The sequence below is a fragment of the Mercenaria mercenaria genome, chromosome 18 (assembly GCF_021730395.1).
Source record: "Mercenaria mercenaria strain notata chromosome 18, MADL_Memer_1, whole genome shotgun sequence".
Classification (NCBI taxonomy): domain Eukaryota; kingdom Metazoa; phylum Mollusca; class Bivalvia; order Venerida; family Veneridae; genus Mercenaria; species Mercenaria mercenaria.
This window is the reverse complement of record NC_069378.1, coordinates 1,545,029-1,572,904: the sequence shown is the minus strand read 5'-3', so window position 1 is coordinate 1,572,904 and position 27,876 is coordinate 1,545,029. Positions and strand designations below refer to the sequence as shown.

Sequence of the window (27,876 nt, the reverse complement as noted above, 5' to 3'; positions counted from 1 at the left end):
CTCCCCCCACCCAAACTGAAAAAATTTTGCAGTCCTGCAAATTGGCCTCCTTAATAATCTGAAAACTACCCATGTAAATCGAAACCACTTCTTTTCCAGAAACTGCACAATTTTCTAGACTGAACCTCTATCTATCAACACAAAAATCCCCCAAAGATCAGGATTAAAATGATCAGGGTTGCTAAGTAATTTTATAACTATTAAAGTGATGTAGCACACATTTTACCAACAAAATCCCTCAATACCAAAAACCCTCCTAAATGCATGAATAACCGCCTCGATAGCCTAGTGCTTGAGTGTCCACTTCGAGTGCGGGAGGTCGTGGGTTTATCTCCGACCGGATTATACCAAAGACATGTAAAATGGTACCAGTAGCTCCCTTGCTTGGTGCTTAGCATTAGAAGGGAAACTGGCCTCTTCTCTCATACTCTCGTGGCGATGGATTTCATCAGGAATGAGGTATCAAGAGTGATTGATATAAGTTGTAGAACTTCCTTCACAACTGACCTAAAATGAATTATGTATAAACTAATGTATGAATGACCTAAAAGCAGAAGAATCTACAGAAGTTTGTAACATACTTCATCACTTTTATCATCAGGTCCACAGTCATAATTTCCATCACATCTGTATGACATATCAATACACTTTCCCGACGCACACTGAAACTCGATGGGCAAACATTCCTTGTATTTACAATATAATCCCTCATCATCTCCATTTGGGCAGTCCACTTTACCGTCACACCACCATGCTCTTGGTAAACACCTCTCCAGTACAGAGCAGTAGGACGTGTTTGGTGGACAGAGTTCTGTAAACATGAAAAGAGACAGTGATCTACCTAGGCTCTTATTATTTCAGTAATTAGGAATATAATTTCACCCAGCTGGAAATATTCTGTAAATAACATAGTGAAGTACCATTATATAAAGCTTCATTGTATCAGTTTATATCCACTGTCACAGCACAAATATCTAAGAAGGCGCTTTTCATATCTAAATCTCTGCATCAGGAGTCCAAGTTCTGGACTCACTTCCTGCTTCGGGGTAAATATTACGTCAACAGCAGGTACTGTGGCATTTTTTCATGAAAATATTAGTATGTCTTTCATAGATCTAATTGAACAGAATTGAACATAGCTTTTTAAAGCTGCTTGTAAAACAGATGTAAGTAAAACTAGAGCTGCTTTTGAGAAAAGCGTATGTCTCCCACAACTGCCTTTTCAGACTTTCAGTGCTTTGATTATCAAAAAACGAGTTTCATGGGCCATAATTCTTAAGTGCCTGAGCCCATTTGGATAGTTATCAAACTTGTCTCAGGGCTTATTGGTACACACATTTTGTTCATGTTTGGTGAAGATCAGATTAGAAATGTTTGACTTAGAGTGCCGACAAGATTTGTGGCAGACAGACAGGAGTAAATCAATATGTCAATATTGCTCAAGGACCTATTGCTTTTCTACTGATATTGCTCAAGGACTTATTACTTTTCTACTGATATTGCTCAAGGAACTATTGCTTTTCTACTGATATTGCTCTAGAAACTATTGCTTTTCTACTGATATTGCTCAAGGAACTATTGCTTTTCTACTGATATTGCTCAAGGAACTATTGCTTTTCTACCGATATTGCTCAAGAACCTATTGCTTTTCTACCGATATTGCTCAAGGAACTATTGCTTTTCTACCGATATTGCTCAAGGACCTATTGCTTTTCTACTGATATTGCTCAAGGACCTATTGCTTTTCTACTGATATTGCTCAAGGAACTATTGCTTTTCTACTGATATTGCTCAAGGACCTATTGCTTTTCTACTGATATTGCTCAAGGAACTATTGCTTTTCTACTGATATTGCTCAAGGACCTATTCAGGGGTGGTATAGTACGTCATCAACAGGTGCGCGCAACACTTCCCGATGCAGCTTTTTTGTGTCAAAACATCTCGATTCGTTGAGTAAACTTGCAATTATTACATTGATAACTAATAGATTCGGAAATGACATATAGTCGAAAGTACTCGCACATGCGTCTAGTTTATCATTTACGTTTGCATTTTTCAAGAAAGACTTCCGTTTAAGAGAACATTCGTGCACAATGCACTTCATTGAAACACTTCCCTATTCATCACATCATATTATGTCGCATAACAGGAGTTTACATGCATTTCTGATAAATCCAAGCATTGACGGGTGTTCATTTTTGGTAAACAGATGTCAGTGTTACCTTGATTAGTCATTAGAATCTAAACTTCCCGAAAAATCAGTAAACTAAAATTTCGCCTTCCCGGTTCACCAACTGAATTGATGTCCTTCCCGGCTCACCAATTTCTAGCATGACTAACATCGGGCTGGTGCTCATGTAAATGTGATCACGCTTGCCTGGAAGTTCTATTAATTCGAATAACTGATTGTTAGAGTGCTTGCACTAGATGGTCCGTAAACTTCATTTAAGCATTTGAAGATAATATTAAAAGAACGAGGCATATCTTGAACATATGTTGTATACTATAAACGTGCATATGTATGATATAATTATGTTCTATCATGTCCTTATATTTGTTATTTTAGGTACATGAAAGATGAAAAAGAAAACAAAACTTCTAGTCTGCATCAATGGAATTGTCATTATATGTTTAAAAGGATTGCTGAGTGATCGGCATGCAAGACATAATTGACGTATTATATTTTCCAAAAGCTGTACGACATAATATTTGAGAAGTGGAGAACATCCTCTAACGGAATTACCCCAGACAAGGATTTCAACGCTCAACTAGGTCTCCGTACCAAACTTTGTCACGACTATGTCGGTTGCTGCTTGAAGGTATGGATATAAATAACTGATTTAATTTCAATAATGTTACAGTAGATAAACTTTAATAAGGGGTATAGTTAGACAGGCACTTCGACTCATGATAATATAAATAGAAAGTATTTTGGAAACCATTAGTTAACTTGTTACTCTAATTTGTTTTTCATGATAACTATATATGGCGTGTCATCGAAAATAGTCGAGTATGATGGCTTTGATTCCGAACTTCAGTACAAGGCAAGACTCGATGAGACAAATAAGAATATGCATTGATTATTATGCTAAGTAAAGCAAAATTATACAGTTAAATTATTATCATGTGCTGTTTTTAAAAGGAGCAACCTTTTAATATATTTTTAAAGGTATAAAGTCGCACCAATGCAGTTTAGTTTTTAATGATATGCTACTATTTAATTTTGTTTAACATGTCAGGGCCACATGATCATCACAATTGCTCGGGAAAAATGAGAAATTACTGTATCGCGCCAACGAAATGTTCTTATTAAAGAGTTTTAGATGTGCGTAGGGAAAGACCAAGAGTGACTGCAACCGAATTATAATTACCACGTAGTAGAATGGGACATCGATTGAATCTACACTAGAAAACGATTCAGGATTTAACATTTGACTAATGTTCAGATTTTGCTTGCAAATCTTAGTGCACCCAATTACATGTTAAAACTCGAAGTGAGCTTGAACAGTGGTAGAACAATTTTACTTGCAATGTAAATTATTTTGCTTTTCTTAAACTGTTTAGTTGTTGAAAATGTTGTTGTATAAAAGATTATTTAAAACAGGAAATTTTACTGATTTTTTATTTAAACCCTTACACAGTGGAAGCCGTTGTGACATAAACAATACGCACATACACTCTCAAGACATAGCAACATCTTCCTTTTTATCAGCTAATGTTAATATATTTACACAAATCAACGAAAGTAGATTTATTACTTGATTGTAGCAATTCTAAATTTTTTTACACACTTATAAATACGAGTATAATGATAACGTTTCATTAACTTTGGACGTAATTCTTTATAACTCAACATTTAAAAAAATGAAATTCACCTTAAGTTTCATTAAGATCGAATATCTGACACATTTTTTCCACAATGTAAGCTTTAATTTTCTTAGATCAAGAAGAAGTGTACATCTCTATGTCACATATTCTCAACAATTGGAAATAGTCAGACACCACAGAAAGACATGAAGTGGAGATCAACAAAAATCAGAATATAATAGGTTTTGAAACCATTAAACTGGTAAATGTTGAGGTTTTGCTCAACTACGCTAATTATAACTCAGAAATTTCATTAAAAACACACAAAAATTGATAAAGTGGCAATGTAGTATAATCTGTGAACGTTTATTGACCGAAACATAGAGATAACAAGAATATTTACATTGTTGTGTTTTACCCGTTATGAGCATTAGTGTCAACTACATTTCATACGAGGTTTAATACTGCTGTTGCCTTTCATCAAAATCTGTCAAATGTTATTTAGAAGAAAGGAGAGGCACTGACAAGACTCTGTGACTTCAACCCCAGACAGACAAAACAAAACATGTTTCAATAAAAAAATTTACAATTGTTTGGTCCCCGCAAAATCACATTAAATTCCGTCTACAAAAGCTGTCCATGGCTAATTATTGTACGGTAGTGGTCACACGTAACAGTGAGCTGTTTTAAACGGTGTCTGCACATATTGCCAGTGAGTGAGCCTCAAACAACGACTACTTTTGTGGTCTTCATTTCTGACTTTTTCACAAACATCCACAACATGCGGGTATTGTTCTTTCTAAAATTCTGTTTTTTTTACGTGTCATTTTATTCCCAAAAAATGCATGAATTACTATATGCAGTTTATGTTCATCTGTCTACGGATATCATACTGCTAAACCCCAAATGTTTAGCTTCATAATTTAATTCTGATAAACAGAATATCTCCGGTGTTTCTGTTGTGATCTGAAAAAGAAAGAGTAAATCTGTCATAATATAGCCCTTGAAGGTAAATTAAACACTGTTTTTACTGACATAAACGTTCATTGCTTAATACTAGTTTTGCTAGTATGGCAACCGAAGTACAATGCGTCAAAATAAATTGAAGGGCTACATATAGCACGATGCCACACGGGCGGTGAGCCGGGAAGTGCATCGTTTTACCTGGTGAACCGGGAAGGCGAAATTTTATATTACTGATTTCTTTGAAACTATCGATTGCAATAATTAATTAAGGTATCACTGACCTCTGTTTGCCATAAAAGAACACCCGTCAAGACATTTAGTCATTAGAAATGCAAGAAAACTCTTTTTATGCGATGTAATATGGTGTGGTGAATGGGGAAGTGTTTCCATTAAGTGCATTGTGCTCGAATGTTCTCTTAAACGTAAGACTTTCTTGAAAAATGCAAACGTCAGTGATAAACTAGAGACACATGCGGGTACTTTAGACTATATGTCATTTCCAAATCTATTCGTTACCAATGAAATAATCGTAAGTTTACTCACCGAATCGAGATGTTTTGACATAAAAAAGCCGCATCGGGAAGTGTTGCGTGCACCTGTTGATGACGTACTATACCACCCCTGCTATTGCTTTTCTACTGATATTGCGCAAGAACCTATTGCTTTTCTACTGATATTGCTCAAGGAACTATTGCTTTTCTACTGATATTGCTCAAGGACCTATTGCTTTTCTACTGATATTGCTCAAGGACTTCCTGCTTTTCTACTGATATTGCTCAAGGAACTATTGCTTTTCTACTGATATTGCTCAAGAACCTATTGCTTTTCTACTGATATTGCTCAAGGACCTATTGCTTTTCTACTGATATTGCTGCAAGAACCTATTGCTTTTCTACTGATATTGCGCAAGAACCTATTGCTTTTCTACTGATATTGTGCAAGAACCTATTGCTTTTCTACTGATATTGCTCAAGAACCTATTGCTTTTCTACTGATATTGCACAAGAACCTATTGCTTTTCTACTGATATTGCGCAAGAACCTATTGGTTTTCTACTGATACTGCGCAAGAACCTATTGCTTTTCTACTTATATTGCTCAAGAACCTACTACTTTTCTACTGATATTGCGCAAGAACCTATTGCTTTTCTACTGACATTGCCCAAGAGCCTATTGCTTTTCTACTGATACTGCACAAGAACCTATTGCTTGTCTACTGATATTGCGCAAGAACCTATTGCTTGTCTACTGATATTGCTCAAGAACCTATTGCTTGTCTACTGATATTGCGCAAGAACCTATTGCTTTCTACTGATATTGCGCAAGAACCTACTGTCTTTCTACTGAAGGACTTCTGTGATATACTGACAATGCAGCAAACAGCTGCAATACTGTTCATGCTTTGTAACTGTAGTCAATTTATCAATACAGAATTACAGATGAGAAATGAAGTGAGAAAACATTTTGGGAAAAATTTTTGCTTTTCAGTGAGAGTTCTCATAAAAATATTATTAGCTTTTATCGACAATTCAAACCAAGTTATATCTCTTTTCCTCAAGCACATCATACGTAAGCATTACTTACCTAGTGTACATGTTTCTGGGTAGTGTGTGTCAGTTGCTCCATTACACTGTGTACCAGTACAGAATTCAGAACAGCTGGCATCAACTTAAAAAGAAATATAGAAACATTTTAGAAATTAGACTTTAAGGGAACGTTTGGAAAGAAACCTGAATGATGTCTTTAACAGCCCATCAATGTGTTGCCCAGAGTGGAATTATTCAATGATTTAATTCTGTAACCAGTATCATACCAAAAATGTGTTTTATCATATCTTTCAAAAGTTGAACTATACATTTACTGTAAATTTAGATATGAAATAAAATTAAAAGCAAGGCAGTCCTGTTTTGCTCAGGATGAACAGGTATAAAAACAACAGCACTGCAATGCGGTGCAATATAAAACCCAAAGGTACGACCTTTGACCCTAAGAATGACCTTGACCTTGAAGCAAGCCATCAAGAACATGTGCTCTGCACGTCATCTTGATGTGGTGAACATTCGTGCTAAGTTTCTTTAAAATCTTTTATGCAGCTCATGAGTTACAGAGTGGATTTGAAACATTGTCACATGTCTTTTGAACCCTAGATGCGACCTTGCCCTTGCAGTGAGCCATCCAGAACATGCACTCTGCATGTTGTCTGGATGTGGTGAACATTTGTGTCAACATTCTTTGAAATCCTTGAAGTGGTTCAAGAGTTACAGAGCAGACTAGAAATTGATGACAAATGAATGGACAGACAGACAGATGGACAGACACCAGCATCATAACATAATGTCCCTTTGGGCGTATAAAAAACGTTTCTGCCAACTACTTTGAAACTGGCCTACAAAGTTTATCATCTGGCGACACAGGGAAAACTGGACCAGTCTCAGACTGCCATTTTTTTCTTGACAAGCCAAAACAGTTTTTAACAATGTTAATAAATAATGAAACAACTTAGGAATATTTCTGTAATATTATTTCAACTAGAATGCATCTGTAGGACACAGGGTGTGCCCCATTGGTATATTTGTCACAAATAAGGGGCAATAATTCAAATGTTTGCAGATTTAATGGGGTTTAGCCTAAACAAACATTTTATGGAGTCAGGGGAGTCAAGGGAGTCAGTGGCACAGTGGTTAGCAGGTTGGACTACAACGCCAGTGGTCAGGGTTCGATTAGTGTTCAGTGCTGGGTGATTTACTTAAATTGGTACTGTTTCCAACAGTATCGGCCTAGACTGGATGCTGGGGAGGTAAATATGACACCTGCCGTGGGATCGGCTGGAAATAAGTTGTTCCATCCATTCCAGGTGGGAACTTTCATCGCCTACCCATGTTAAACAAGAACATTTTACCTTTACCTTTTTTTATGAAAAGGATTCATTATTCTAGGCCATATATTTTTCAGCTATGAGCATCACAAACAAAAAATCAAATATTTTGGCTATTTCAAGGGCCATAACTCTGTAATAAGCGCAAAGATTCTCAAGAAGCATGCCAAGTGTGAAAGGTCACATCATGATAAAGACTCAAGCAAGGTTTCATGAATTTACATTAAGTACTTTTTGAGCTAGGAACATAATTAGGTGAAAATGTGCATTTTTTTAACTATTTCAGGGGCATTAACTTTAAAAATAGGGGGTGGAGTCGGCCAAAAATAAGATGTGTGCAAGTTTATATCATGATAAAGTCTTATGCAAGTTTTCAACCATTTATATTAAACACTTTTTGAGCTAGGTGCATCAAAAGGTGAAAATGTGCATTTTTGACTATTTTAGGGGTCACAACTCTGAAAAAAGGGGACGGAGCCAGCCAGGCTGTTCATGGTCTGCACTGGTCGAAAAGGCAGAATCACTTGCCGCCTGCAGGCTAATCTTGGTCTGCACTGGTCGAAAAGGCAGAATCACTTGCCGCCTGCAGGCTGTTCATGGTCTGCACTGGTCGAAAAGGCAGAATTACTTGCCGTCTGCAGGCTGATCTTGGTCTGTACTGGTTGCAAAGGCAAAATCACTTGCCACCAGCAGGCAAAAGATTAATAAACTTACCTAAACATTTGTTATTAGATTTAGTGTATCCGGCAGCACAAAGACATTCCCCTTTCAGCTTTCCACCTTGTCTATGTACCGCACATATATGGTCACACTTGGCTGACTGGCATGGATCTTCTTCTATGGCTAAAATTATCAGGAATATATACTATTAATAAAATTTTCGAAAGAATGTAGGAGAAAATATAGAAGTAACTTTTCTATAGAAAATGAGCAAGCCTTCTAGCACAAAACTGTATTTATAGACTGAACTGGATTGACTTCAGTAACGTTTTTTATATAGAGGATATATCACGAGTGTCTTTTCATACTGAATTTATTAAACGAGTTGAATAAAATGATAAAATTGAGGCTCTGTCGAGCATTTTATCAATTTTATTCAATGAGTTTAATTCAATGCAGAAAGTCACAAATGTGATATTCTTTTTATCTTTAACTATTATAAACAAGTCAATTTGACCAACGTCTCATATATTGTAAATGTCGTTGACATCGAAGCTTTATTACACTCAGTCTAGTGTATTATCACTTTTATGTAATGGCTTTATTACACTCCCACCACGTCGAATGTGATAAATCAAAATATTTAAAATATTGATGAGTTTAACGCTTGACCTGGAATTCATTACAACAAACATTCCTCTCCAGGTGCCCGCTCATGATGAAATAATGCACGGAGGGGCACCTGGGGTCTTCCTCCACCATCAAAGCTGTAAAGTCGCCATATGACCTACATGTGTCGGTGCGACGTTAAATCCAAAAAAAAAAAAAAAAAAAATCAAACATTCCTCTAGAGTGTTAACAAGGTTTCTCCATCATTCTAGTGACTTAAGATTTTTACCCAGAATGCCCCAGTACTGATCATCCAAACATTTGTGACAAACATTCTGACCAAGTTTCATTAAGATTAGGTTCAAATGGTAACAACCCATGGTGCACAATGACCTAAATAGGGTGTTTATAATAGCTTAATTTAAGTAGTTTGCACCAAGGTGAGATAACAACTGCTGCATGCAAGACTAAATTAAGGCATCAACAATCTTAAATATGACCTTTGACCTTTTAGTGTGACCTTAACCTTTGAGGTAGGGACCTGGAGTTTGTGCAAGACACTACATACCAAGAGGCAGAGGCAAATATTTCTATAGAATATAAAAAAGATAGCTTCATGCTTTTCAAACTAATCTGTAAGAAATATGCATGCAAATGTAATACCCAACAGCCTTCTGCTGATTATGTTGAGCTAACGGCATGTGGGCTTAACATAAACAAATCTTACCATCAGGTTGTGTCTGTCGATGATAGACATAAAGTTGTCCAGGACGCGACAAGTTACCATTGAGTGTCTCTACTGGTTCTCCGTACTTGTATCGATGCATTCGGATCAGCTGATTCTCATGCCGATCACTAAGATATAGGTAATTCTCAAACACTGCTATACTGTGTATGTATTCAACCTTGAGAAATAAAAACAACAACACTCAGAAGGTATCTAAATTTGGGTGAGGGCAGACAAGGACATACAGAAGGTGAAACCTTCTACAGAAGATACGAGCACCACAACCCTAACCCCTGGCACCTGACCACAAAGAAAATGTCATTGTACATGTTATACTCTATGCCAATGTACACTATGAATGGAAAAGTATACTAGCTCACTGAATTTGTTATTTCTCACTTAAAAAGTGGTAATTTATCTTCCATTGATATGCACCAGGCACATTGTCTCAATATCTTTTATCCCAGAGATACTAAGCAGATTTTATGTTTCCATCAACCTATGGGTAGACTCTACCAAGTACAGTAGCATTTTCTTTCTAGTCCAGTGCCAGTGACTCTTGCAGACACTTCCTTTCACTTTTCTTAAATTAGAAGACAGAAACCTTAGCTAATGACCACTTGTAAACAGAGATTACCTGGCTGTAAACACATCTTCTTCAACCTTTGACATGTATAAACCTGTAAATAATGACCACCTACAAGAAACAACCAGTTTTTGACTCTACAAATCATGGCCTTTATTTGCAGGTCCAACTGTAGGAGGTCAAACAGAATTGAATAGTCGAGCATTACAAACTTCATTCCTGAGCTGTTTCCTTCTTGTCTGTAGTTACCAGAGGGTTTCCCAGGCAACACCTTTGCTGCTAATTTGCAACAATTGCTCAGCAACTGGCTAGAACCACCTACCAAGCCAAGAAATTGTTATGCAGCAAAACCTATTAAATTAGCAAATTTAATAAGTCAGTATAGGCTTATTCTTTCATAAAGATTTAAATAGCTTACAGATACTGTGAAATCATTTTTATTCGCGTAGGGCGAATTTTCGCATATTTCACGCTAGGACCGATGCGCGAATTTAAGACCGCGCTATTATATCTTTTGATTTTATTTTTTCATGTCTAAAATTGAAAATGCACGAATCAAAGCCCGCGCGAAACAGTCCATTTTCACGTTTGCGCGAAATTTCATGCCAGCGAATTCAAATGATCTCACAGTAAAACTTTTCAACAAGCAAGCCTGTTCTTTTGCTTGCTAATGTTGAACATATATCTGACGCTTACAATTTCTGTATATGTAGTACTTAAAGTTTTAAGACCAGGATAAGGCAGAAACATGAGCGCTGCCAAGCGGGGCAATATCCGCCCGAAGGCTTACATCATAGGATGGGAGCAAAATTTTAAGAACTTGACTGTTGTAGTTCCAAAGGACTGGAACAACAAATTATTAAAGGAAAACTTCAAAAAACAAATCTAAGTCTACAAAAAAAAATCCTTATCAGGTATAGGTATGTAAAAATACACCTTAAACTTGGAGGTACCATCCATGTTGTACCATAGAAAAGTGGTCTTGGTTTTTCCCTACGGCCAATAATAAAAAAGTTTCAAAATAAGCTATTTATAGTAACATAAAAGGGAAGTAATTAAAAAAAAAAATTATTGTAAGTACAAAAAAGAGATCTGCCAAATAAAAACAAGAGCACTGCAATGCAGAGCAATATACACAAAGCAAAGTCATATATGACCTTTGACCCTTAAGTGTGACCTTGACCTTGAAGCGAGTCATCTGGAACATGCGCTCTGCACATCGTTACAATGTGGTGAACATTTCTGCCAAGTTTCTTTGAAATCCTTCCAGCAGTTCAAGAGTTACAGAGCGGACACGAAACAAACTGATATGACTTTTGACCCCTAAGTGTGACCTTGACCTTGAAACAAGTCATCCGGAACATGCGCTCTGCACGTCGTCATGGTGTGGTGAACATTTGTGTCAAGTTTCTTTGAAATCCTTCAAGGGGTTCAAGAGTTACAGAGCAGACACAATACAAACTAATATGACCTTTGACTCCTAAGTGTGACCTTGACCTTGAAGCGAGACATCCAAAACATGCGCTCTGCACATCGTCTCGGTGTGGTGAACATTTGTGTAAAGTTTCCTTGAAATCCTTCAAGGGGTTCAAGAGTTACAGAGCGGACACGTAATTGCTAACAGACAGACGGACGGACACCAGCGTCATAACATAATACGTCCCTTCGGGCGTATAAAAAATACCTCAAGTCTTATTGAAAAAAGTTCAATTTTCACTGCAAATTTTAACTTCAACCTATCAACCTGTTGTAAGTGTGCCTGCTTACACACTATACAAACACAATTTTTCACTTACTGTGGAAGCCTAACTTATAACCAATTCCACTTTATGGTAAGGTTATGCAATTTCAAATGTACCTTTTGGCCAACGGCAATAACTCTCCGAGAGTTAGCATCTCCTGATAGATCAATCCTCTCCAAGACATTGAGGTCCATGTCTGCCCAGTATAGATGCTTGTTTGCATAATCAATACTTAACCCTCGGGGCTTGATCAGCTTGGTTGACACAAAAACGGTCAGACCATGACCGGTTAGGGCTGATTTATAAATAATATGGTTTGTCTCGTCCCAGTCAGCAAAATACAGGAACCTGTAAAATTAAAATTTCAATTTCAAGCAAAACAAGAACAAACAATTTGTTTCATTAAAGATTCATCATTTAAACTCACACGAGGTAATACATCTATTTGGACCATTAATAGTCGTAAATGAGACACCAACACTTTTAAGGACATAAAGTATTCAATGGAAAAACTCTAATCCATCTGTATATTCTCAAGTGAAAGAGAGAACTCTCTGGCAGAGTCAAAACAACTTCTGTGATATAGAGAAGGCTTGTTTTGTTGGAACTTAGTCACAAGTACATAGACCTGTGGCAACTTCCAAACTTACATGGTGGAAGAGAAGCCTCAAGCCCTGTCTTTTAAGTAATGACAGGCAACTAGGTAGAACCTTCCAAAATCTACATCTTAAGGTCTGATGCAATAACCATGGCAAACAGTAACAAACACAGTGTCGAAAAAATGCCAATCTCAATCTTATCCTACTTTCTTACTCCAGTAGCTGCTATTTAAAACTTCATCACTGTGAAACCATTTATTATCATACAGAATTAATTTTAGTTTTTACATGCTTGAGTCAATCCATGAAATTATTTCCCAATTAAAGAGTAAAATTCCCATTTGTCTTATTTTCAGAATCCACACATTCATATCCACACAAAATAAACAATTTGGCCCAAATCACGAATTTTCATGCCCATGAAATTATATAAATTCACAGTATAAGATGATGTCTCACCCATCTAAAGGATCAAGCACCAGACTCCTCGGTCCAACAAGCTTGCTTTCTTTTGTGGCAAGTGCATGGCAATATATTCCATCAGCTGAACACATTGTAACTCGTATCAAAACTGGGTCCGCAAAGTACCAATTACCATGGATCCAATCCTTGGCAAAACTTTCAACAGCTATTAAAATATAAGAATTAACAGTGATTGGTTTGAGGGAAATTTTTTCCAAACAGCATGTAGTCTGAATAATTAAAATGTTTAGATTTATGTAAAATTTTCAAAATTTTAGAGATTTTCAGAAATAAGAAATGTTTTATCATCTCTTAAAAGAAATAATTCAAAAACTTCTGATCTTTTCTTTGTATCACTTACTGGTAAGGTAAGTGTGGGCTGGAATGGTATGTAGCTGCCCTGTGGAGGATTTTACATCAGAACATTGTAGCAGTGATTTCCCTTTACTGCCCTCATATGTAATCTGAAAATATGAGATATGTAATCTGAAAATACGAGATATGTAATCTGAAAATATTAGATGTGTAATCTGAAAATATTAGATGTGTAATCTGAAAGTATGAGATATGTAATCTAAAAATACGAGATATGTAATCTGAAAATATGAGATATGTAATCTGAAAATATTATATGTGTAATCTGAAAATATCAGATGTGTAATCTGAAAATATGAGATATGTAATCTAAAAATATGAAATATGTAATCTGAAAATATGAGATATGTAATCTAAAAATATGAAATATGTAATCTGAAAATATGAGATATTTATATGAAAATATGAAATATGTAATATGAAAATATGAGATATGTAATCTGAGAATATGAGATATGTATTCTAAACATATGAAATATGTAATATGAAAATATGAGATATGTAATCTGAAAATATGAAATATGTATTCTGAACATATGAGATATGAAATCTGAACATATGAGATATGAAATCTGAAAATATGAGATATGTAATCTGAACATATGAGATATGAAATCTGAAAATATGATATACGTACTCTGAAAATATGAGATATGAAATATGAGATATGAGATATGTAATCTAAAAATATGAAATATGTAATATGAAAATATGAGATATGTTATCTGAAACAATGAAATATGTATTCTGAACATATGAGATATGAAATCTGAACATATGATATATGAAATCTGAACATATGAGATATGTATTCTAAACATATGAAATATGTAATATGAAAATATGAGATATGTAATCTGAAAATATGAAATAAGTATTCTGAACATATGAGATATGAAATCTGAACATATGAGATATGAAATCTGAAAATATGAGATATGTAATCTGAACATATGAGATATGAAATCTGAACATATGAGATATGAAATCTGAAAATATGAGATATGAAATATGAGATATGTAATCTAAAAATATGAAATATGTAATATGAAAATATGAGATATGTAATCTGAAAATATGAAATATGTATTCTGAACATATGAGATATGTACTCTGAACATATGAGATATGAAATCTGAACATATGAGATATGAAATCTGAAAATACGATATATGTACTCTGAAAATATGAGATATGAAATATGAGATATGTAATCCAAAATATGAGACATGGAATTTGAAAATATGAGATATGTAATCTGAACACATGAGATATGTAATCTGAACACATAAGATATGAAATATGAGATACGAAATATGAAAATATGAGATATGTAATCTGAAAATATGGGAATTGTAATCTAAAAATATCAGATATGTAATCTGATCCTAATAACATACAATTTACCATTATGTGTGGTACTGCGGTTGCAGCTACCTTACCACAGGTACTTATATTGTAATAAAAGTTAGAATATAGAGTGGTCATATTTCATCATCTCAGCAGTCACAATTCATCACTCATCACCTCAGTGCAGAAAGTGATAAAATGCTTCTTCATGCCAATACAATTAACCTCTTTTTGCACTATGTAGACAATATGTGAGCCGTGCCATGAGAAAACCAACGCAGTGGCTTTGCGGCCAGCATGGATCCAGACCAGCCTGCGCATCCATGCAGTCTGGTCAGGATCCATGCTGTTCGCTTTAAAAGCCTATTGCAATTACAGAAACCATTAGCGAACAGCATGGATCCTGACCAGACTGTGCGGATGCACAGGCTGGTCTGGATCCATGCTGGTTGCAAAGCCACTATGTTGGTTTTCTCATGGAGTGGCTCATGTGGCCTTCCTAGCTTCAAAAGTGTAGGGATACCCAGGAAGTTTCTCCTAGAATTATTTTTAGGCACAGGTAAGTACTCAGGCAGAAGTACAATTCATCTACAAGCCTAGTAAATGACTTCATGCAATGTTCTACTGCAACACAAATATCAGGTTGGTCAGGATACACATCTAAACAGTTATAAGGATCTGAGTAACCACCTACCCAACAAACTCTTTCCTTCCGATGATCAAAAGCCAGAGTTGTCACACTTTGTCCTACTCTTACAAAAGGAGGTGATAAGTTCTTTCCGCTGATTTTGAGCTGTCGGACATCCCACTGATTTGAAACAAGCAATGTGGGCTCTTCTCCTTCTGGTTCTTAAACAAGACATAAAAACATTTTTTTTTTTTATTACTGTACAAAAAGTGCTTCATGAGACTGGCAATTCCATCAGAGTCCCTGCCCAACATTCAAGCTTCTGACTGGCTGCTCCTGGGACTACATCTACAATTGACCAATGGAAAGGATACACTGCGCGACCGGTCACCAGAGTCTGTTTTAACCATTCATGCAACAGCCCATGGTGATTAATGTGTTTGTTGACCATTCTACAAATGTTACCTTGTCTAGTGTTGGGAATCAAAGTTGTTTAATCAGTGAAAAAACAAGAGCTGTCCGTAAGACAGCGCGCTCGACTTTTCTCAGTGCTTGACTCTGAATTAGAGTTTGGCCAGTAAAAACAATTCCAAGTTAAAAAGGGACATGATTCTGTCAAAATTCAAATCAGAGTTATGGGAATTGTGTCTCCTGGTGTAGACTTTGATAGAAAATAACTCTTTTGAGTTTCAAGTCAAAAGCTTTGATAGTAACAGAGATATTTGACTTTATCAAAAATTTTAACAAAAAATTCTAAGTTAAAAAGGAGCATAATTCTGTCAAAATTCAATCAGAGTTGTGGGGATTGTTTTTTCTGGTGAAGATTTTGATAGTAAATAAGTATTTTAAGTTTCAAGTCAATAGCTTTGACAGTAACAGAGATATTTGACTTTATCAAAAACTTTAACCAAAAATTCTAAGTTAAAAAGGGTCATAATTCTGTCAAAATTCAAATCAGAGTTATGGGGATTGTTTCTCCTGGTGTAGACTTTGATAGTAAATACCTATTTTAAGTTTCAAGTCAATAGCATTCATAGTAACAGAGATATTTGACTTTATCAAAAACTTTAACCAACGGCGATGCCGGCGCAGACGCCAGGGGCGAGTGCAAAAGCTCTACATTTTCTTCGAAAAGTTGAGCTAAAAATGCCTGATTGTTGATTAGTTATGACAAAACTCAGATCCATCAATTCTGGCCAAAATATGATGAAAAAAAAGAGATTTTTTTTCCATTTTTGAAAGAAACATAATTCCAATAATTTTGGTAACTTTTAACTCAATTACTAGGACATGACACCTATCATAATTCTATCAAATTAGAAATCATCTTATGTGCATATTAACAGATTAATAATAGTGGAAATATAACCAGATTTAGCTGATTTTGGGGACATTATTAGAACAACAGAATTTTGTCAATGATGAAGCATTTTGCCAATGATCACATCACAGCCTATTTATTCATGTCTTGTCAACACCTAGATTAATCAGCACATCACCTTTTATTTCTTACACTTACCCTGCTAAATTTCTATAATGAACTTGTCCATCTTTTAATTTGGGCAGTACCGTTAACTGTTAAAAGGGGGTGCTTATCAAAAAGATACTGACTGGAGAACAGTGCAGATCTTGACCGGACAGCAGGGATGTGCAGGCTGATCAAGATCTACCCTGGTCGAAAAAGGCAGAATCAATCGTGTCCAGCATGATAAGGGCTAAGCACATTTTAAGTTTGGCCGATTGAATACTGTAGTTTTGATTCTGGTCCCCAGACTTTGTGTAACAACCTTACACTTGTGTGTTGTAAAACAATGGACATGAAACACCTATACTGTTGTATATAATGGCTTCCTATACTTTGTTCAGCTCTTAAAAGGATTTCATTGCAGCAGTAAACAATGAAGATTTCCCAAGTTTATCTATACAACTTTTTATCACAACCTGTTTAAAATTTGAAAAAATACTTAAAGAAACATTCACTGCAATTTATTGTAATGAAAACTTACCATTCACAGCTCTACATGTTGAGTTCCCTTCTAATACATATCCGCTTATACATGCACACGTATAACCACCATCTGTATTTGTACATTCACTCGGCTGGTCACAAAACTGGTCATATTCACATTCATTCAGATCTAAAAATTAAAGAATACAAATATGATGGTTCATATAACAGTAAAGGTAAAAGGTAAAGTTTCTTGTTTAACATGGGTAGTCGACGGAAGTCCCCACCTGGAATGGCTGGAACAACTATTTTCCAGTCGAGCCCATGGCAGGTGCCATATTTACCTCCCCAGCATCCACTCTAGACTAATACTGCTTGAAACGTTACCTATTTAAGTAAATATCATCCGGCGCAGAACACTAGTCAGGATATCAGCTGCTACCAGGAATCGAACCAGGACCGCTGGCTGTAGTCCAAACTGCTTACTATTGCACCACTGATTCCCTACAGTAAAACCTGTATTGAGCAGTCAGCTAAGAGAGTGGTACAGTAAATCAGCATGACTACTTAAGTCAGTGCGACTACTTCAGTTTGAGCAACCACTTAAGGCAGTGTGACTGCTTTTATTAAAATTAAAGGCAGGTTGAAATTTGGACAAACATTCCATTTCAGAAGTTAGGTGAGCGGCTGCTTCAGCGTATTATAGGTGACAATTAAGTCAGGTTCAAATCTAGTTTTCTGTTTGTTTATATGTTATATGTCAAGTTGACATCATTTAGATCATCATTATGATCACTGTGGTGGAACACCTACCAACTTTCCATGGCCGCTGAATGGCCTCCTCACATGAATAAATTCAACAACAGAAGACACAAACTCAGCAGAATGAACAATTTGCAACTTTTTTGTGAACCTTTTGTTATGCTTTATTGTGATTCAATAATAACTCTATTAACAGTTTTTTCCTTTTGTTATCAAGAAAAATTGCAAGCATACATTTCATCAGTGTCTCAGAAATGTAATAATATGGCACTTATTTGTTTTGTTTTTTCATTTGTGACATGTAGTTAAAATGCTCATGAAACAATTTACTCTGTGTCAGTAATAATGTGTTACATATTTGACAAAAGTTTTATGTAGCTATAGATGATTTAACTAAATAATTTTACAGCAGTCAGGAATTGTGCGATATGGTTAAAATGCAGTATTTATTAAATTAATATTTCAGTTCCATTACTTTCATCAGTACACCAAACTAGTGTTCCTGGATTCTTAATTGTTGTCCACAAGTAACTGCCAACTTCTCCACATAAAACAACAGTGAAGGACCTAAGAATTCAATGAAATGAGACACACCATTTTCTTTAAAACTGTTGAGGAAAATAATTTACTTTGCCCAGGTATAAAAAAACTTGTGACAGCTTGATCCTTAGAGCTAACCAGGAGGGCTCCAACCACATACATCCCTTACCTGTACAATTTCTTGAATTGTTCCAATAAAATCCCTTGTCACAATAACATTTGGCCCCATCAACGGATACCTCCGCACACTTGTCACACTGTACATCTTCACCTGTAAAATGAAAACTGTAACATAAGTTACCCATGTTCCCCATCTAATGTTGCACATGACAAAATCTGGCCAGCAGAGTTATGGTAAGGGCAGCTATGGGCCTACATCACGTGAGTGCAACATTGTCACCTTACAGGTTATGCATTTGCTAAGTAATATTCAAATTCCTTGATGGATGGCAGAGTTATGGATAAGACAGGACACAGACCCTGTAACCTTTTGCCCTCCAATAGTGACCTTGACCTTGGGCCTAACACATTACACAATATTTTGTTATTAAAACAGTTTTGAAAAGCAAGATCAAAATCAATTGATGAATGGCACGAGTTACACCAGGTCATGAAGATACCGTAGACACTGCAAATATTTGAACTCCAAGGCTGACCTTGACCTTACAGCTACAAACCTAACTTTGCGAATTACTACTCTCGCACGTTATTTGTAACAATATCATGTTAATGTTACTATTGAGAAAAGGGGAATCGGGTAGTGAAACCATTATCCGTGACAAAACAGTTGTACTGCTCTGGAATCATATCAACTATAAAGAAAACCCTAAATTACCAATAAAGACATAATCGACTTTTGCGAAAATGTTTTTGTTATCGTTCTCTATTTATACACTTCATCTAATGTTATGAAGTACATTTAAGTATTGTTATTATCCCTTGATGGATGGCAGATTGATGGACTAGACACAAAAGCAAAATTGTCAACCTTTGACTTCCACATGTGACCTTGACACTATTGCTATGGGTATAGGTCTTGCACACAACACACAGTCTTGTTATTGAAAACATTTGTGCCAAATACCATATAGTAAAATCCATTGATTGAAAACAGAGTCATGGATGGACCAGTACCTTACTTTAGACCTTGACTCGGATATTCTACAATTATATAAGATAATAATATGAAAGGTTTAAATTTACTTAGTATTAGAACAGCCAAACATAAAAATTATCTTCTTCAAGATCATCACCATAATTGAAATTACAGACTGGGATATGATAAGATTCTTATAATTTTCAATAATAAAATAGAAGAAAGAACGTACATTTATTATTAGAACATCCAAACTCATCCTCCCCGGAATCACAGTCATATTTATTATCACAGACATTGCTCAATGGAATGCATTTATGAGATCCACCACAACGTAGCTGGTTTGGTGTACATGGAATTAAATTTTTTACATGGGGACCTGCAAAATAAAGGAATATTTGAGCTGCTCCACGAGAAAACCAACATAGTGCATTTGCGGCCAGCATGGATCCAGACCAGTCTGCACATCTGTGCAGTCTAGTCAGGATGCATGCTATTACATCTCAAAGCCTATTACAGTTAGAGAAACCTTTAGCGAACAACATGGATCCTGATCTGGATCCATGTTGGTTGTAAACGCACTATGTCAGTTTTCTCATGGTGCGGCTAATTTATACATATACGAAATTGATAATAAAGCAAATTTCCTTTAACATGCAAGCTCTATCAGGACAATCTGTACCAATTCTTCAAATGCTAACATATTAAACCTAAACTTCTTGTTCACTGATATGAAACATTTTTCAGCGATTATGCAAATTTCAACTTGAAAAACCATTATAATTATGGGTAAAAAGGAGCATCTATTCTTAATATTAACATTAGTCCACTGATAAATAATGCTGAATTATCAACAGTTATCAGTCAATAATTTTAAACAATTTTTTCAGTTAACGACAGATCAACATCACATGGTAGCTTTGGTAATAAACTGTGATTTTTTTCTGATACAAAACAACATTTATTATATTACAAAAAATGTCAAATATATTCAACAAAAATAAATCAATAAATCATATAGAAAATATATACATTATATTGGTGTGCATTAATATAACAAAATTGTAATGTTATAAAAAATATTAACAAAGCACTATTTTGAACTGGAATGGCATGAGGAACTATAGAATAAATCTGATAATACACATTGTGCTTGGTGCTTAAAGTTATAATGGGCCAGAGTATGTGACGAAATAGCTAGAACCTAAATGCAATGAGGTATATAATGAGGTATGCAATGAAGTAACTTACAAAATGTGAGTTAGCTCCCTTTGGTTTAAAAACGTCATTTGTAGTGAAGTAATTTAACTACTGTAAAGTCCATTGTGGATTATATGCATCAGATTTCGAGGAGGATACACCTCTTTGAGATACAAGCAACTGAACTACATGTTCACTTCTTTTGGTAAAAAAAAAATCAAAGGCCTGAATGGCCTGAGTCGGCTAATGATTGATGTACTGACAGTATAGTCTACCAGTTTCAGTTTGTTTTTAGTTTTTTTCTTAAAATTTCATAACACAGCTCGATATTTACCCAAAATATTATATCCGGATACGATTACACTTTTCTCCAGTTTGAACAATATATTTTACAAATTGTGATGATACGAAGACATTTAGCAGCAATTGGCAGTATCTGACATTGAAGTTTACGGTTAAATTACCTCTTATTTAAATCTTTTCATAAAAAAGTTATTTCGTTTCGTGAAAGCAGCCAAACATAGACAATCTACTTTCGAGTTCAAAAACTACAAGAAAATACAATTTAATGTTTCGACGATTTGTTTATTTCTCGAAAAATAAGAATTAAAATCATTTTTAATATCAGTAGTAACTAAACAAACCAGTAAGAGCTTCTTCTTCCGATAATTTATCCGTTTACTGACTGCAAAATTCAACCCACGCAAAGTTTATAGAAATCATACGATGCGTGTTTACGTTCAATGTGGGAGAATTAAGGCTGATCGGCTATATTACCTAACGCATCCAGACGATTCAGATTTTGTTTTTAAAAAAGCATTGTGTGCGTTTCTGTAATTTTATATACGTTTTTATACGCTTAGAAATTATTAGACATGCGTATTTGCATTATTTCTATACGTAATTTACGCTAATACGCATCTTATCTGGAGCCCTGTGGAACTATTTTTTGTCTTTCGCTGGATGTTACCCAAGCTTTGTAAGCCTGCGCAATTCTTAAAATGCACATTTATGCTTAATGAGTTACATTCGAGAATTGCACAATTACAAGTCATAAATATGACAGATTACATCGTTTATTGGTCATAGCAAAGGGAATTGACACAACTTAACTTCATTCATGCAGTAAACTGTTTGAAGTTTGAGAAATCTAATGGAACTACATCCCTTCACTGTGTTATTTGGTCCATTTAGAGAATCGTTGGATAGCAAGGACTCGTCAAAAGGCTTTCAGCCTTTAGCCGACTCAAAAATAGAATTTGTACTTTTAAGGATAAGACTGTAATTCCTTATGGTGAAAAAAATCATCAGTTGTACTTTAATTTATGCATGGAGTTGCAAGTGCAATTATTCTAATTTTAACCCTTACCCTGCTAAATTTCTAAAATGGACTGGTCTATCGTTCAGTTTGGGCAATACCATTTATTATTCAAAGGGATGTTCACTAAAAATTTACTAACTGAATAGTGAACTGTGCAGACCATGATTAGCCTGCACGGATGTCGCAAAGGCAGAATAACTCGCCGCCAGTAGGCTAAAGGTTAACAAAATATTTATAATCCTACAGTTTATGGGCATAATTATAATTTTGTTATTCTTCAGTGTAACATAATATTATAGCTCCATCGGTTGAAACTACGTGCATGTTAGTAAATCGATGCAATTGGCTTTATACTGTTTTAGTTTTCCAGCATTTAAGTAATTTTGCAACTATTATAGTACACTCCTTTCATTATAAAATGACAATAAAGTTAACTGTATGCAAATCATAAAATCAAAAAATGTTTCCTCATTATGTTAGTTTATAATCTTCAATTTCCTTCTATTAGCAAGGGTGGGATGGGCAGTGCTAGGAAAATACAGTAATCATAAATATGCATTTCTCATGGGCAAAAAAGTGAAAACGTGGTTTGAAATGCCCTTACATTTCTCTGTTGCTAAATTAAGCAAAAGTTTGAATGTCAAAAGCATTAGTTACAATTTAGTACCATGTGAAATATAAAATAGAATAATAATTATATAAGCATTATATTTAAAACGCAATTTGTCCGTTCAGATGTTATACAAGGTATTACATAATTGATGTATATTATAGAAGCAATATATAGTTTAATATGAAATAAATATGTCGAACATAATTATGGGACAATTTAATAATGAAAAAAGCTGGAACACTGTATTGAAGTGTTTTCATTGCTGACAACGATGATGATGATGACAACAATGATGATGATGATGACAATGTTATGATGTGGTCATTTTGTTGTTGTTGTTATTGCTGATGATATGGTTAATTATATTGTTGCTGACAATAACCATGACAGCAGAACTTCTGTTATCTTCTAATTATGATTAAAGTGTTATGAATGCATAATGAAAATTAACCATTTCTCCTGCTGTTGAAACTATCCTAATAAACAAGAGGGCCAAGATGGCCCTAGGTCGCTCACCTGAGAAACACACTATAACACACCATAACAGTGTTGTAAACATGTTTGACCTAGTGATTTCATGGAAAAAAAATATTCTGACCAATTATCATTAAAATTGGAGCAAACATCTTGAGTATAAATAAGTATTTTCTTTGATTCGACCTGTGACCTAATTTTTGACCCCAGAGTACGAGACCCATATTCGAACTTGACCTAGATTTCATCAAGACTATCATTCTGACCAAATTTCATGAAAATCAATTGAAAAATACAGCCTCTATCGCATACACAATGTTTTTCTTTGATCTGACCTAGTGACCTACTTTTTGACCCAAGATGATCCATTTTCAAACTCGGCCTAGATTTCATTCAGGTTGTCATTTTGGACTTAATTTCAGGAAGATCAATTGAAAAATACAGCCTCTATCGCATATACAAGCTTTTCCTTTGATTTGACCTAGTGACCAACTTTTTGACCCCAGAGGACCCATATTCGAACTTGACATAGATTTCATCAAGGCAATTATTCTGACCAAAATTCATGAAGATTAATTGAAAAATACAGCCTCTATCGCATACACAAGGTTTTTCTTTGATTTGACCTAGTGACCTAGTTTTTGACCCTAGATGACCCACTTTCAAACTCGGCCTACATTTCATTAAGGTAATCATTCTGACCAAATTTCATAAAGATCAGTTAAAAAAAAAACAGTCTCTATCGCATACACAAGGTTTTTCTTTGATTTGATCTAGTGACCTAGTTTTTGACCCCAGATGACCCATTTTCGAACTCAGCCTAGATTTCATCAAGGTAATCATTCTGACCAAAATTCATGAAGATTAATTGAAAAATAGAGCCTCTATCGCATACACAAGGTTTTTCTTTTATTTGACCTGTTGACCTAGTTTTTGACCCCAGATGACCCCCTTTCAAACTTGACCTAGATTTCATCAAGGTAATCATTCTGACCAATTTTCATGAAGATCAGCTGAAAAATACAGCCTCTATCGCATACACAAGCTAAATGTTCACAGACAGACAGACGACAGACAGAAGACAGACAGACAACAGACGCCGGACATCTAGCGATCAGAAAAACTCACCTGAGCATTGCTCAGGTGAGCTAAAAAGTGTGGATCTAGTTTGGCACCCTCTCCTTTACTGGTGAGCTCTATTATTTGCTCAAAAGCTTTGAGGACTTTTAATCAGTGTTCAGTCCCCCTTTACAACAGTCTCAAAATCTCTAGCATCTGAATGCAGTATGGGACACAGTTTTGCTAACAATACATCTCTCAAACCCAAAAGATAGAAATGATATTAAGTCAATGAATCAGATGAAAACTTCTGTAAAATGTATCAAGAAAAGAATTAACCATTTAGCCATACAATACAAACCATTTAGACTACCATGTCAGTTCAGCAGATCAGTATAGATATATTATCAATGTTGAAGCTGAAACAAGTGCCGTTTGTAAAACTGTATCATTCCCATATGGTGGCCTGTCCGAGTCTCGAGATCATCTCTTACATGACTGTTCACTTACTGCCCCCCAAACAATAGGATCACCAACAAGTCTCAAGGTCAACGAGACCTTGACATTTAACTACTGACCCAAAAAACAATTTGGGTCCATTCATATTTTTCAATGACTGTTGGGCAAAGCATACTTTAATAACGAAGCAGAAACCATCTTCAGTCATTTTAACCTTGACCTTTGACCTACTGACACAAAAACATTAGTGGTCATTTACCTGTCACAGGCAATCATGCATCCTTTGAGTTTTGAAGGTGGTATGTCAAAATGTTCTTTACTTGTTTAGCGTAAACTGTTTTAATCTCAAGTCACTATGACCTCTGACCTTGTAACCCCCTAATAGAATAGGGGATATATCTACTGAACATTACTGACCATCTCCATAATGGAATTTGAACATCATTGTCTAGTTACTGTTCCTAAACTAAATGGTCTACCGGCTGGCCAACCGAATGACAATGAACAAAACAATACATAACCCCCTTCTTTAAAGGGGGCATAAAAATAAACTTATTTTATACTAACTCTTATCATGCTGGACATGGTTGATCTGTGCAGTCTAATCATGATCTGCACTGTCGTCGTCATTCAGTCAGAATCTTTTTGGTATGCACCCATTTCAACAGTTAATGGTACTGTCGAAATTGAAAGATGGACAAGTACATTACAGAAATTTAGCTGGGCTAATCTGCTGAACTGACAGGTTATCCTGAACGGTTTGTACATCTGATTATTATATTCACATACAAAAGGGAGATAACCATTATATGAAGCTACATGCCAGTGTTATATCATAGCCACATATTTTATTTCTAACATAGGGTGGTTATTAAATATTTGCACAAAACATAATGTTAAACAGAAGTTTAGAAATCATTACAGCAAAATTATGCAATGCAAATGAAGACTTAGTGAGCACTCGTACATGTTATGAGACGGTATGTCAAGAAAATCATTATAGCATGAAAATATTGTAAATTATTATTATATGACTGAAATATTAATTCATCCAATGCAAATTATGTCAATGACCAGTCATACGTGTTATGATTGTGAGTGTTCGTCAAAAATGCACAAGAAAAACACAGAAACAAAAACGTGCTTGCAAGGCTAACCTGTTCGGTCTATTCCCATTTTTAAACCTTCAAAAAATAAAGCAGGATTGTTAAACTTTCTGTTTTTTCGTAAGTACTGTCTTTGCTAGTAATACAACATTATCACTAGATATTATTAGCAAATATTGCTAACAGATATTGCACATTTGTGGCAGTTTTGGGTAAAAAATTTCCCCAAAATAGAATTAGTTCAAACTTTGTTCAAACAGTGTCATGTTAGAAACAGAAATATGAAAAAAAATCGAAGGTCACCATGACAGTGGTTTGTTCAGGAGTTATCTGCACTTCAATATGCAAAGCTGAAGAAAAAGGGCAGGTAACTCCTAAACAAGCACGGTGGCCTTTGATTGTTTTTGCATTTATGAAACTGTGTTCATATACAAGTTTGAAAAACATTGTATTATTGGAAATTTTTTGCCCCAAATCTCAAACAAGAAACTGCAGCAAGTGTACTGCTTATCAGCTTGTTTGGAACAGGACTTCCTAGAAAATCTAGTCCAATTCAAAACTTAGATTTAAACAAAAGTTTGATTAATATCGTAAAAAAACATTTTCAAAAATTGTAGTATACAAAGATGACAGTAAAAGCCCTGGTCTGTCACAAACATAGTTAAGTTTGTCTCAGCTCAACCTTTTTAATATGCATATATTATGCCAACAGTTTCAAAAAATGTCTTCATGTTTAACCTTTGCCACAAAAACCTTACACCTTTTGGTTTTTTCAGCAGTAACAAATAACTGTCATAGCAAATTTAAAATTAAGAAGAGAAAATTGTTCACTTGAAAGAGTCATTAATTACTGGACCATATAATTTATACATAAATTCTTCTTCGCCCCATACTTTAACACCCGGACCGCATTAGAAAATATACTGGCAGCTTACAGTTAGGCTTGGCTTCATCAGACCCATCATCACAATCCAGGTCGCCATCACACATCCAGTTTATTGGAATGCAAAGAGTTGGATTATCCGAACACTGGAATTGTTCGTCTTTTGTGCACATATCAGCTGAAATGATAAAAACAACTTTTAATTATCATCCTGAGAGTCTATTAGTGGTCTACTTGACAAAAATCATTGAGTCATAAAAATTATGAGTCACCTCACTCTACCCAACTTATACTCGTTGATAGCACATTTTTTTCAGAAACTGAGAACATATTTTCTTCTGCTTGTTAAGTAGATCAAAAGTAAAAACAAACTGATACAGTAAATTCTGGAAAATGTTTATTTTCTTAACCTTTACCCTGCTAATTTTCTAAAATGGACTGGTCCATCTTTCAGTTTGGGCAGTACCAATTGCTTATCAAAGGGGTGTTCACTGAAAATTTACTGACTGAATAGCAAACACTGCAGACCATGATCAGCCTGCACGGACATGCACTGATCGCAAAAGCAGAATCAAATCCAGCAGGCTGAAGGTTAAAGGTATTTTAATACAACCAAAGTCTTGTGCAGTCTGTAAAAATGGTTTGATATTTTATTTACTGATGATTAATAAAGCTATCAGATGCAAATCTTGTTTGTTATAATTATAAATCATTAATCATAACTGTATCTTACAAACTAGTTTTTTCTTAGGACTACAAATTCTTGTTTGTTAAGTACAAACTAGTTTTTCTTGTTTGTTAAATACATGTTCTTTTTACAAGCAGAGAGAGAAAGACTGTGCGAGTAGTTTCCAAATTATGTGAAGAAATGGGTGCAGTTAAATGACCTAATGAAGAGCTTTTTACTTGACAGGACCTAAAAACTGGCAAATAACAAAAGCTATTATATGAATAAGGAAAAAAATAAATCATCATCAACTTTCTCTCAAATTTCTGTTACCTATATTCAGTCATATCTAAAAGCAGGAGA

General features: G+C 35.2%; 1 protein-coding gene across 3 annotated transcripts in view; it reads right to left on the bottom strand.

Moving 5' to 3' along the window:
• LOC123539304 (low-density lipoprotein receptor-related protein 1-like) overlaps nt 1-27,876 on the bottom strand; it is a 286,494-nt gene that overhangs the window by 176,776 nt on the left and 81,842 nt on the right. For 2 of the 3 annotated variants that reach the window (XM_053530562.1, XM_053530564.1), the window contains exons 3-15: nt 26,899-27,024; nt 26,015-26,041; nt 19,964-20,110; nt 18,805-18,906; nt 17,392-17,523; nt 15,452-15,606; nt 13,394-13,496; nt 13,030-13,198; nt 12,088-12,319; nt 9,644-9,821; nt 8,362-8,490; nt 6,357-6,440; nt 582-811 (exon numbers count right to left, since the gene is read on the bottom strand). In XM_053530562.1, the coding sequence (XP_053386537.1) occupies nt 582-811; nt 6,357-6,440; nt 8,362-8,490; nt 9,644-9,821; nt 12,088-12,319; nt 13,030-13,198; nt 13,394-13,496; nt 15,452-15,606; nt 17,392-17,523; nt 18,805-18,906; nt 19,964-20,110; nt 26,015-26,041; nt 26,899-27,024 (1,814 nt within the window). The remainder of the gene's footprint in view (nt 1-581; nt 812-6,356; nt 6,441-8,361; nt 8,491-9,643; nt 9,822-12,087; nt 12,320-13,029; nt 13,199-13,393; nt 13,497-15,451; nt 15,607-17,391; nt 17,524-18,804; nt 18,907-19,963; nt 20,111-26,014; nt 26,042-26,898; nt 27,025-27,876) is intronic. The other variant, XM_053530563.1, reaches the window with a different exon arrangement.